We start from the raw sequence: 12821 nt of genomic DNA on the forward strand, positions 1-12821 counted from the left end.
TGCAGAACAGAGTTACATATAAAGCAGGTTCAGCTGTATCATTAATCATGACGATGTAATCAAAATATTCCTATGATATATGTAAAATCTCCAAGATAGCCTCAACAACTTTGCAGTCAGGTTATTTATATGTTGCATCGCTTCCTAAATTCAATTATATGTTTGCAATTAGTCAAGGAGTACCTTAGATGACACTTCCTAACCCATTAATAGCGATAAGCTAACATTACGATGACACTAATATCATATCTGCCAACAATAATCTGCTGTTTCAGCTTAAATCAATTTAAATATTAGATAGCATGTTAAATTCTCTTCGAGGTTGCCATAATAGTCTGAATTATAGGTTATTTGAGATTATATTCGATGACCATAATTTATTTACATCCTGTAGATCCATTATCAGTTTGCCATTACCTCACATTATAGGTTACTTCATATATCATGTCGCTATTAGCGTCAAATAAAACCTTAATTACATTACATTAATTAACCATACGTGAAATTCTTTCCTCATACATCGTCACATTTATTATAATTCCTCAAATAATATATTCAAGGATATCTATTATTCATATCATTCACACTCCTTGCCTCATATTTCCATCATATCTTTACGTTGCCGCATATATAAACTTCATCTAATCTAATCAATGTAATGCTCGACTCATATAATTCCACATCTCAATAAAATTAATATTTTATGGATCAACAGCTTCTATTCCCGACACTATGCATTTCATTTTGTCAAATTATACACATATCTAACCTATATTTACTCACGTTTGGCAATAAGTTGATGTTATTTATGATCTTGGTAACCTACAATTCGATATGCACCAATTATGCACTCCGAGTACATCAAAACACATTATTTATGGCATTACTCTTTGAAAATAAACTGAAAAGATGTTAGTATAATGCTTCATTGGCAAATGCGACATTCCCTACATATGGATGTGCTTATATGCTTTGGAAGACTACCTAAAACTTTCATTTGAACAGCACTATTAATGCATATGCGTTGAAACTACCTTTTTAAGTCATATCTCGAAGATATATCGATCTATTCCTTATATTAACACAGTCAACAAATTACTACATGATACTACAAAAATGTCTAATTTTGAATAAAGCTTTCAAAACTTATCTTATTCTGCCTGTGTTTTGGGGCTGGGACCTGTAGTTTTGTCCTCCTATGTGACAGTCATCTCTGTTTACATCTGTGGCATCTCCGAGTCATGGTCGCTGGACTTGTGGTATTGGGCAAAGCCGGTTCGGTTCCCGTCAGTCGCCAATCCCATCTCCGGTCTAGTAGGCTATCACAGTGTTTTCACAGACATGCATGAGAAACATAAACAAATACATCATTAATTCTATGGTCTCCTTAGTTATAAAGCCTTCCTATATTATCTCTACGTTCTTATAGGTAGAATATGATGATGTAAATTCAACTGTTGTAGTTTTAATGACACGAATGATGGCTTAAATACTGTCAGATTTATGTTAAAAATGGTTTAAGATATAGTTTTTGGATGTCTTCTCCAATAAACTTTCATTGATCTTTATTCAACCCTGCTTTTCGTTCAGTTATCTTCTTTATCTCCTGCAGAGTATTTTTGCCTATGATCTTATACATTTATGAGAAATAAAGCATTTTACTTTGTATTTTCATTAAATTTCTCGATAATTTTAGAATCTTCTTCCTAACATCTGCTATTTCTTTGTGTTAGTAGCTTCTTGAAACTTTTCGTGTCTTTTCTTTTTAATGCGATCTTCGGTTGTTCCTACTGTTGGTTTTTAATAATTTGAAGTTAGTGCATTTATCTAAGTCACGGCCACTTGGATTCAGTTTGTCTGTATCTTTTACCTTATATTAACGGCCACTCGGATTCCATTAGTCTGTATTTTCTTACTTCATATTTACGGCCTCTGTGATTCCACATGTCTGTATGTTCTAATTCTTATTTTCTGCCGCATGATTTACGAAACTTTACCATTACTCTCGGCAAATTACGATTTCAACATTCCGGTTTTAATAATTAGGGCTATGGAATGGTACAGTAGTGTTCTGTCATCAGACAATACCATACATCAAGAGATTAGCAAAAGAATACAGAATGCTTCCTAATTCTATCACGCTCTGCATCAAATACTTTGGGATGAAACATTTCTGTTAGTTTCCAAGATCACCATGTACAAAATATATCTAGTACCTATATTGACATATGGCTTGGAAGCAGCAATACTTACTGGACCAACAAAGAGTCTTCAGTCAACAGAAATGAAGCTCCTCCATTCTTGTCTTACAAAAAACAAAAATGGATAAAATAAGCAATGTGGACATCCGGCAACAGCTTGGATTGGAATGAAGCTTGCTGGAGACTGTAGAAGTGAAGAGATTGCAATGGAATGGTCACATGAAAAGAATGGACACTCACAGGACTCCTCGAACATACTTTGACCACAATGTTCCTGGGAAGAGACCATGAGGAATACCTTGTGATGTTTGGGAAAAACAGATATTGAAGGACAGTGAAATTAGAGATGTGAACTGGTGTCGCATATATGAGCAACATCTGTGGATAGCCAGAACAAACTGGAGGTGGCTCGTACACAACCCTACCTGGCTTGCTGGAGCGAAGAAATGATGATGATGATGATGATGATGATGACTTCCCACTCTCTTGGGTGTGGGTCTGTGCCAGTGTTCTCCGTCCTCGATCTGGTATAATAGTGATGTGTTATAGCTTGCTTGCTAGCACAGTTCGGCGGGGAGGGGGGCAGAAGGGTGTGTCGTCACCTGTTGTTTCTCAGGAAGAGGGAGGTGCTAACTGTGACTCAGAAACATCGTACTTGTTTGTGTTATTTGCTAAACTCGTTTGCTTCCTTTCTAATAGTTCCATATATCTAAGTATATGTTCATATAGAGGGTTTTTTGTTCGTTCGTATCGTTGAAATTCCGCTCCTTATTCTGTTACAAGCTGCCCAGTTATCTAGTTCATGGACAAGTAACATCTGAGCATGTCCCAACAATGAGCTGCAAGAGCATTCAAAGAATCCACCTTTAATAATAAAATTAACAAGTTAACCAGCTTTATCCACATGCTTTCGAGCACAAGCATGAAAGAGACTTAAAAAAGATTTTATCTCCTCAACTGAAAACTGACAATTGTTTTAATATTATTTTTGTTAAGAATAAGTTTTAATTATATTTTAATTACATCTTAAGTAATTACTTTTTAAAAAGATAATTAGTGTTTCTCCAAATACGCTTTTGAGCAGAAGCTAAAAATAGAGACTTAAACGATGTTTTTATCTTCACCTACTACGCTGGCATAGCAGGGGGAGAGGTGATGCTCCCACGTGGTGCGTCCCAGGTGGCGGATAGGGGGGTCCTAACCGGCTTGCCGGCGGACTTGAGGGAAATATAATACCTCTCGCGGACCGAACACACAACCCCCTGTGGGTGGGGGACTCCGACGAAGAATACACCTACGGTATCCCCTACCTGTCGTAAGAGGCGACTAAAAGGGGCGACCAAGGGATGATTGTCTTGGAACCATGAAACTACTTGTGGTTAGTACCACCACGCGGAGAACATCATGGGTCGCTTTTACTTGCGCGTAATACCACTATATTAGGTACCAAGTAGGTTTGTGATTAGTAGCACACAGGAGCACCATGCGGTCGGCTTTTGCAGTACCTGTGATTAGTACCACCATTAGAGCAGGACCATGGGATGATAACTACCATGGTTCTGCCTTGCCTGTAATTAGTACCCACTATATGAGGAATACCACGGGATAGGGGAAGGTCCCTGTGGTTAGTACTCTTATGTGATGAACACCATAGGTTTGCGTTGCCTGTAAATGGTGCCGCAAAGTGAGAAAAACACAGGTCTGTATTATATGTTGAATTTCATAACCTGTGAGTAGTACAATAATGTGTGGAATACCGCAAGTCTCTGCTACTTTGGATTAGTACCGCAACAGGACAGATACCATGGTTCTATTTTTCCTAGCGATCAGTACCCTTATGAGGTGCCGATAACTTGGATTTTGGACCCCCTTTAGACTGCAAGCATCTTCGTTTGTGTTATGCTATAGCAGCAGTCCCTTGGTACTAATTCTATTCTTTTACGTCAGTTTGTGTAAATGTAAAGCATTGCGGGTCTCATCCACTGATTGTTTTAAATTCATGTCCATCCATTCATTCTTCGTTCTCATGCTTTGAATTTTGGTCAGTGGAGAATTGTAGACTTAATTTGTCATTCCATTTCGTCTCATTTCATACCATTAGGGGCCGATGACCTCGATGTTAGGCTCCTTTAAACAACAATCATCATCATCATCATCATCATCATCGTTTTTATCTTCTTAATTGGAAGAACATTTTTAACAATATATTAGTTAAGGACAAGTTTTAATTACTGTTTAAGCATTCCCCCCCTCTAACCCACCCCACCACCATTATCCTTCCCAGTAAACAGTCATAAGTTTCCCATGAGAAGAGATTAAGGCTAATATGAGAACATACATTGTACATACTTTCACCTTGTTTATACCGAAGCATACGTGAATGTAGCTGATGATGACTGCGAAGCAGTTGAAACATGTATTACTACTGATTTTATAATATTGCCAAAGGCAAATAAAGGTATCGATTAGGTGGCTAAGTAATTCTTTGATTATTAGACCGTAGAATGAAACAAGCTGAAGGATCTGCTGGTTAAGAAAGGGTTTGACTTCAGTGAAGAAGTCTTCACTGAGAACACAGAGAGATACTGTCAGTTCATTGACATGTTAATATTTCTTTGACATGAATCTAAAGCTTTCATTGTTGACCCTGCCATTTGGTCAACATCTGGTTAGAAAATAATGATCGCTAATTCTATTTTCGTTTAAAGGAAAATAAGTAGGTATATAATACATAGAGTGTGTATTCTCACATGTATTGATCCCAGAAGTTTGAACTTTTTGACTCTTTTTTTCAGAACGTAATGAATTGTTTCTCATTTTGTTAACCACCTTGATGAATAGGAAGTGATGTGATCTGGATTGTTAAATTTTTATTTAATTGATGTGTAACATAATTGATCTGTAAGCTGTATATTAATGCATGAAACTGTCTGTTGAGAGATTGACCCCGTTACCAGCACGATGAAGAAGAAAAGAATCTCTTATTTCTTTCACACACACCGGACGAGTTGGCCGTGCGCGTAGAGGCGCGCGGCTGTGAGCTTGCATCCGGGAGATAGTAGGTTCGAATCCCACTATCGGCAGCCCTGAAAATGGTTTTCCGTGGTTTCCCATTTTCACACCAGGCAAATGCTGGGGCTGTACCTTAATTAAGGCCACGGCCGCTTCCTTCCAACTCCTAGGCCTTTCCTATCCCATCGTTGCCATAAGACCTATCTGTGTCGGTGCGACGTAAAGCCCATAGCAAAAAAAAAAAAAAAAAAAATTCTTTCACATCTTACAATTACCAGAAAACAAGATCAACTGATGAGAAATCTGAGAAAGAAGACAGGAGGGCATTGAATCAAAGAAATTCAATAGAATCTCACAACAGTTGGACTCAAAATTACGGATGCAGAGAACAAGAATTAAATTACCACCCTTCTTAAGAATCACAAATTTTCATCTGAAATGATGCACAGAAAGCCTGTAGAGATTTCAGGTGAATTAAGAACAATGCGATCAGAACTAATGAAGAAGTACTTGGCAGATAGGAAGAATCAAACAGTACAACCTTCGAAGAAAAAGTGTACATAGAAGACTCCATTGGTCCAATGTGGCCAATAAAGTTAATAATAATAATAATAATATTAATAATAATAATAATAATAATAATAATAATAATAATAATAATAATAATAATAATAATAATAATAATGGCTGCATTGGACCACAGTAGTCAATTTATGCCTGGTCTTCTATGATGTTTTATGGTTTTTTTCTTTTCTGTTCTTCCAGTATTTCGTCATTCTATCTGATCTTCATTGTCATTCTTATTCTGAAAATACCCTTTTTAGTTGTTTCTCTTTTATCACATTTTGGTAGGAATCTAATTTTACTATTCTTCAATTTATTTTTGTTTGATTTATTCTTTAAATCCTCCAGTGTTATGTCTAACTCTTTCATGTCTTCTTTTATTTCTTTTATCCAGAGAGGTTGTTGTTTTTGTTTTCAAAGCTTTTCCAAACTTCTGCGTATTAACCTGTCTTGAGATGTTCTCAGCAGATGACCAAAGAGTGATATACTCTTCTTTCTTATGAAATTCATTATAGGTTGTATTTCTTGATATACTGCTGCATTTGGGATGATACGCCATTCTCCTTCTTTTTGGTACTTCTTATTAATGCATGTTCTTACTATTCTTCTTTCTATTTTTAAAATTTTGTCTATATTATTCTTTTGCTTTAGTTTAAATAATGTTTCACTTCCATAAGTTATTTCAGGTTGGACTACAGTCTTATAATGTTTCAATTTTGTATTTATTGACAAACATTTCTTGTTATATGTATTTCTGGTTACTTTTTGGGCTATGGATAATTTATATGTTCTCTCTGTCCAAGAATTTTTTTCCTTTAAATTGTATGTTATAGTTTCTCCAAGGTATTTAAATTGTTTTACAATTTCTATTTCTTACCCACATATCAGAACACTGCTTATTAAAAGGGGATCTATTGCCATTATTTTAGTTTTTTCAAATGAAAATTGTTAATCCTATTTTTCCAGCAATAGTGGAGACTTGTGATTTGATTCAGAGCTTCATTAAGGTTATTAGCTAGTAGTGCCAGATCATCTGCAAATCCTAGGCTATTCAGGTTAATTTCATCTTTATTATATCCAATTTTTATATTTTTGTTATTCTCTTTGTACATAATAATGCATTTTCCTTATTAGATTAGATTTACTTGGGATTAATGCATTTCAGAGTTCAAGTTTGTGGGTTCAATTGCAGTTCAGACTGGTTGTACTTGAAGATTCTCAGTTACGCCAGTCTCATTTTGGTAGATTCAATGGTACCATATGCAAAATAAATTCCTGCAGGACAACTTTTCTGGCACCTTTGTGGCTCTGAAAACTGTAAAAGTAATTGGTGGAATGTAAAACCAATACTGCTATTATTAAGTTATTTATCTTTAGGGACATTCATCTACTTTCTTACTATACTTGATTTGGGCGTGGAGATTATAATCAAGTTAATCACAGTAGTAATAGGAGTTTAAAGATGATTTTTGTGTATTCCCAATTTCCATGAATTTTATCTTACAGTTCACTTACTGATTTAGAACTCCCAGTTCAGATCTTTATTGGACAGAAGGTGGTGGTTATCATTAATCGCTACACTTGTTTGTTGGAGCATTTCTTATTACATTTCTCCATAACTGTTGTTTCCTAATTTCTTTGTCATATTCATGTTTTCATCCTCTCCTAAGCTGGAACGAAGTACAAACTTGGAAATTGCAATGTAAGAAATAGTACACTAAAACCATTTTAATGAAAACTGTTAATTACAAGAGTTGATTCTCTGCCGGGCTTAGTGGCTCAGGCGGTAGAGCGCCGGCCTTCCGAGTTCAAATTGGTGGGTTTGATCTCATCTCAGTGTGGTTGTATTTTAAGGTGTCCAAATTACACCAGCTTCATTTTGGTAGATTTATCAGCATGTAATAGAACTTCTCCAGAACAAAATTTCAACAACTCTGCATTTCCAAAAATCATAGAAGTAGCTGGTGGGAAGCAAAATAACTACCAGTATTATTAGATGATTCTCCACATGGCTATATATTAACAGAAAGAAAGGCCAAAAAAAGACTGCAGTTGTGAAAATTAGTCACTGAGTGTGGTTTTATTTTAAATGTACTAAATTTAAAATGTTTAATATTACAGTAAGCACATCCACTGGCAGAGGATCTCCTGTTGCTCCACCTCGTGGAATCAAACCACCTCAAAGACCAGCACCTCCATCACTTGTTAGGGAGTACAGAGATGATGTCACTGAAGAACCAGTAAAGGCAAGTCCTACACTTTTAGCAGGGAAGTTGTCTAATAACCGTAGTGTGCATTTGACAGAGTTCCATCCTACTTATTTGGATTATGTACAGTATATCTTCATCACTATTCCTTTCTGTTGTTTTAAATTTCCTTCATTAACATTTGCTGTTGAAATATGTGTTAATAGCATGACAACAATATAATTAACCATTATTCTGGCTCCTTAATCTTACTGCTTTATGCTCTGTTGAATTGACATCATTTGTTTGTGGATGATTACTAGAATGTGGTCATAGGCACAGTTTAACAAATTTGATACTGTATAATCTGCTGTAAGAATGTGAGTACTAGAATTAGCTATGTGTCATCCTTGTAATGTAAGGATAGAGTGCCTGCCTCTTACCCAGAGGCATCGTTTTCAATGATCAATCAGTCCAAGGATTTTAATTCTGGACTGAGTGCTGGAACGGGGTTTACTCAGCTTTATGAGACCAACTTAGGACTTATCTGATACAAGAGTCACATAATCTGGTTGAGGAGGAGTCATCTTGGCAAGCCAAGGCTCAGAATGGACTGTATGCTCCCTTTTTATTACTAAATGATGTGCTGCAACCTTAATTTAGTGAAACTTTTATTTATTGTGCCTTGGGTTATTGTTCTCATGGTCTCGGCAACAACATACAACGTATTATTACTTGACATAAATTTCAGCATGCTAAATTTCACCTCTCTTTGCTGGGAGGATCTTGTGTACACTGCACTATGTCTTTTGGTATGGGCTAGAACAAATTTGTTACTTTCATTGACCTGTCTCAGTCTCTTCCTTTGCTTTGGCAATATGAAAGTGACTGAGGTATGAGCAATGCTAGTACGGTATTGCTATTCCTTGTACTGCCAGTTCGTTATGAATGATGTGAAAATCTCGCTCGTAGAGTTGTTTGGTGCGTGTATTTGAGTGGGCTTGGAGACTGACATGTAATAGCAATTTCTGGCTTGATGAGGAAAGCAGTGGATAACTACCTCGCTCCTCATTTCCCCAGTATCGCTCTTCAGTGATGTCTAGGCCACCGATGACAGTTGATGGCAGAGCTGTTGAGGATTCAGCCAGCTTTTGGGTCAAATAGTGTAACATGAAACTAAGACCTCAAAAGAGATTATTACAATGAAAGAGATGAGGAAAGACAGAAGAAATATTCAAAGCTGGAGAAGAGTGGCAGAGAGACTGACAGTGATGGAGGTCATTGATTCATAACCCAAACCCAGGAGGGACTGGAAATGGGAACTGTAGTAGTAGTAGTAGTAGTAGTAGTAGTAGTAGTTTCTTCTTCTCTTCCTCCTCCTCCTCCTCCTCCTCCTCCTCCTCCTCTAGGAAACAATAGTATTCTGATTTTCCCAGGAAATGGACTCCAAATGACAACCTCCTTTCCCAAGCCTAGCTTATATAGGTGTTGCTTTTTTGCTTTCCTACTGTATCATTTCTTCAATCATGTTTTGTCAATTTAATATAATATACGAAACAAGTAGGAAGAAGACATACACAGAAAGGTCTGTGTCAACTCTAGAATGCAAGCTTGTGTCCTCCAGGTCAACTCTAAGCAATTAAAAGATTGAACATAACTTCTATGTATGCTTTGTCAGTGGGTTTTGTTTGTAAAAACTCATTAGTACTTTAATGACAAAAATACTTCTAAGAAAGCTCTAATTTATTTCACTCAACAATCAACATAATTGAAATGGTTTCTCCCTGACAGAACCGTGCAAGTTTTTATATTGCTTAGGTTGCAGACCAGATGATTGCTTGAATACGTGTGACTATCATAATGAAATGAGAATGTTGGAACAAAACCTGTTCACATTATTTTAAACTTTTGTATTTATTTGCAAGTTTTATTCTTTCATTGACTTCCTCAGGTAGTTGCTGAGTATCAGATATTTCTGTATATACTTTTCATTATTTTGAAGAAGCCTTTCATTCTTTCAACCGGAGGAAAATGTGAAAGGCTATGGAAAAGATCAGAATTTCACAAAAGATAGTTCCGTCTTACACAGGCAATATATTATGGATATACTTGTCAAGTAGAACGTAAAGGGAAGCTGTCTGAACCTTGTACTGTAAAATATGGAGTAAGACAAGGATGTGTACTGTCACCAATCTTGTGTAACATGACACTGGATTGTGTGCTGAAACAGGCAATGAATAGAAAGCATGGCATTCAGTGGGGATTAAATAACCGATTGGAAGAACTGGATTATGCGATTGATCTCCGTCTTCTTGCAGAATATTTTCGGGGCATGGACATCGAACTGAATGACTTAAAAATAGAAGCTAAAGAAGTAGGCCTAAAGATTAATAACAAAAAGACTAAGGAAATGCGCATAAAACATTGTAACAATTCTAGCTTGACTCCAGATGGAATGGATATAAAAAGGGTAGAGGAATTTTACTACTTAGGAAGCATGGTAAGCCAACATGGAGGTGCTTTTAGAGATCTGGTGAGTTGTATAAATAAAGCCAAAGGAGCTTTTGCACAGTTACGACCAATATGGTGATTGATGCAGCCACAAAGACACACACAAAATGCTGTCACTCACGTTTACGGATTTTATTTGCAATTATTTACAGGTTATACATTAACCACACAATCAACAAACCACCATTTTTAACAATTGCCTATCACAAAGCACATGGAGATTGCAACCTCGAAACAGTTGACTGCTTACATTAGCATGTTGGCATAAACACCACACGTGTTCAAAAAAACAACTCCAGCTAACCAATAACTCCACTCCACCATCAAGACCTCTTCCTTATATATGTGTTGCATACCTGCCAACTTTTACAGTTTATCCGTAAAATTTATGTAAATTGCAACATTTTACAGTTTTACAGATGGACAGTGTCATTTTACAAAGTCGCAGACAAAAATTTGAAACTTTAACCTTTGATAATCGCTCTACTTCCGTACAATTGATTGTTTGCGTGAGTCAGTGCACACTCGGTCTTGGTTGAAGGCAAGCCCACGATGGTTGATAACTCATTCTTTGATATGATTGGTATTTTTAACTGTGTGATGTTTGTGTCATTATTGGAATTGAATTTAAAGCCGGGATAACAGTTCTTCCGTGTGAATCCTCTTTGATGTGAATCTTAGGTGTCGGCAGGCTCTGCCCCGAAAATTATTTGTTCCACTCCGTTTGCTTGTTGTGATTTAACCTATATCCCTTGACCACGTGAATGTTGTCCTTTGTTCACAAAATTAGCGTTCCTTGAAAGTTTTGGCCTTCTAAAGTTATGACATATTTTAATGAAGTGTTTGAGTTTTTGTGTTATAACTTCGTGCTTCACAGTTTCATGTATTCGTTAGACTAATTACACTACATAAAATCAGCTAATTACATTTGCAGAGGTGCCAATTATTACAAATTGCCTGTAATTATTTCAGATTTCACCTCACTATTACGGCATTACGGCCAAAGGTTAATTTATTACGGAAAAGTGACATCGTAAGATATCTACGAAAAAAGGAAAGAAGGAAAAATGTCCAATTCTTTAGAGTATTACTGCTCAACCCTCCTCGTTTCACTGCTTGTGAGTTGGCATAGATCGTTATTCAATAGTTACTGGATATTAAGCAGCTTTACTACAAGCAGCATCATCATCAGGCTTTTGCTACCTGGGAACATTGTCAAATTCATTGCTCTTCTCTACTGTAAAACCTTATGTAATTTTTGTATTTGTTACCTGACAGTAACTCTCCCACAGGAGTTGTTTTCAGTGTTGATGGAAAATATCAGGTAATTCAGGGCTACATTAAGCACATCTACATTGAAATAGCTTATGGTTCATGAGACAAAAATGCCATCACAGCGGGAAAGGATGCTTCAAGAAAACGTACAGTCGCTTAAGTGCAGCCAGTATCCAGTAATCGGGAGATAGTGGGTTTGAGCCCCACTGTCGGCAGCCCTGAAAATGGTTTTCCAGTGTCAGCAGAGGCACTGGAATTTTCATCACTAATTATAGCACTTCGATAAAGTAATTTAGAATCATGGAGAAGACCGGCATACGTGCGGAAATAGAATATATTGCATACAGCCATCTTCTTTGTTGTGGTTGCCTAGCGTGTTTGTATCTAGAGTAAAATGATTGAATTGTCACGAAGCAGTGAAATTCCTGACTATTAGAGTTAGAAGAGGAAGAAGATAGTGATAAATGATGATTCTGACCTGAGTTGGTACATCTCCCAGGAAAGAAATGCGCTTGTACTCCATCAAATTTACTGAGATCTGAAACTCAATCTAAAAATCTAAAAGAGAGAGGACATGGACTGACTACATATAAATGGAACAAGAAGACAATAATACCCATTTAAAAAAATACTTCCTCTGCCTTGACAGAAGTGGAAAATGCTTTAAAGAGCATGAAGAGAACTAAGGCAACAGGCACAGGTGAGTGAACTGCAGACATGACTGAAGTGATAAGTCCAAGGACTGCAGTGGTTGTTCAGATTCATAAACATGATTTGGAAAGAAGAAAATATTCCAGAAGATTGAACTAAATGTATCATAGTCCCACTATTTAAGGAAGGAATAAACTGAAATGCACAAACTGCAGGAGCAGTTTACTCTTCTATGACATGGACTCAAAATAATGTACAGAATCACAGAACAGAGATTACAAGAAATCGCTGAACCCCAGCTTGAAGAATAACAGTATGGATTTAGAGGAAGTAGATGTGCAGAAGATATCAGTTTGCTGGGAAAAAGGAAAAGATTTCATCTTTATATTCCTTGGCACTGAGAATGCTCATGATAGTGTCC

The 12821-nt window shown here is 36.6% G+C and overlaps 1 protein-coding gene across 1 annotated transcript in view; it reads left to right on the plus strand.

The window, feature by feature from the left end:
- The window catches only part of aux (cyclin-G-associated kinase), a 487932-nt gene that overhangs the window by 303971 nt on the left and 171140 nt on the right, over positions 1-12821 (plus strand). Inside the window, exons 17-18 of the mRNA XM_067136097.2 lie at positions 7899-8023; positions 10194-10496. Of these exons, the coding sequence (XP_066992198.2) occupies positions 7899-8023; positions 10194-10496 (428 nt within the window). The remainder of the gene's footprint in view (positions 1-7898; positions 8024-10193; positions 10497-12821) is intronic.

This window comes from Anabrus simplex, chromosome 1 (genome assembly GCF_040414725.1).
Source record: "Anabrus simplex isolate iqAnaSimp1 chromosome 1, ASM4041472v1, whole genome shotgun sequence".
NCBI lineage: Eukaryota > Metazoa > Arthropoda > Insecta > Orthoptera > Tettigoniidae > Anabrus > Anabrus simplex.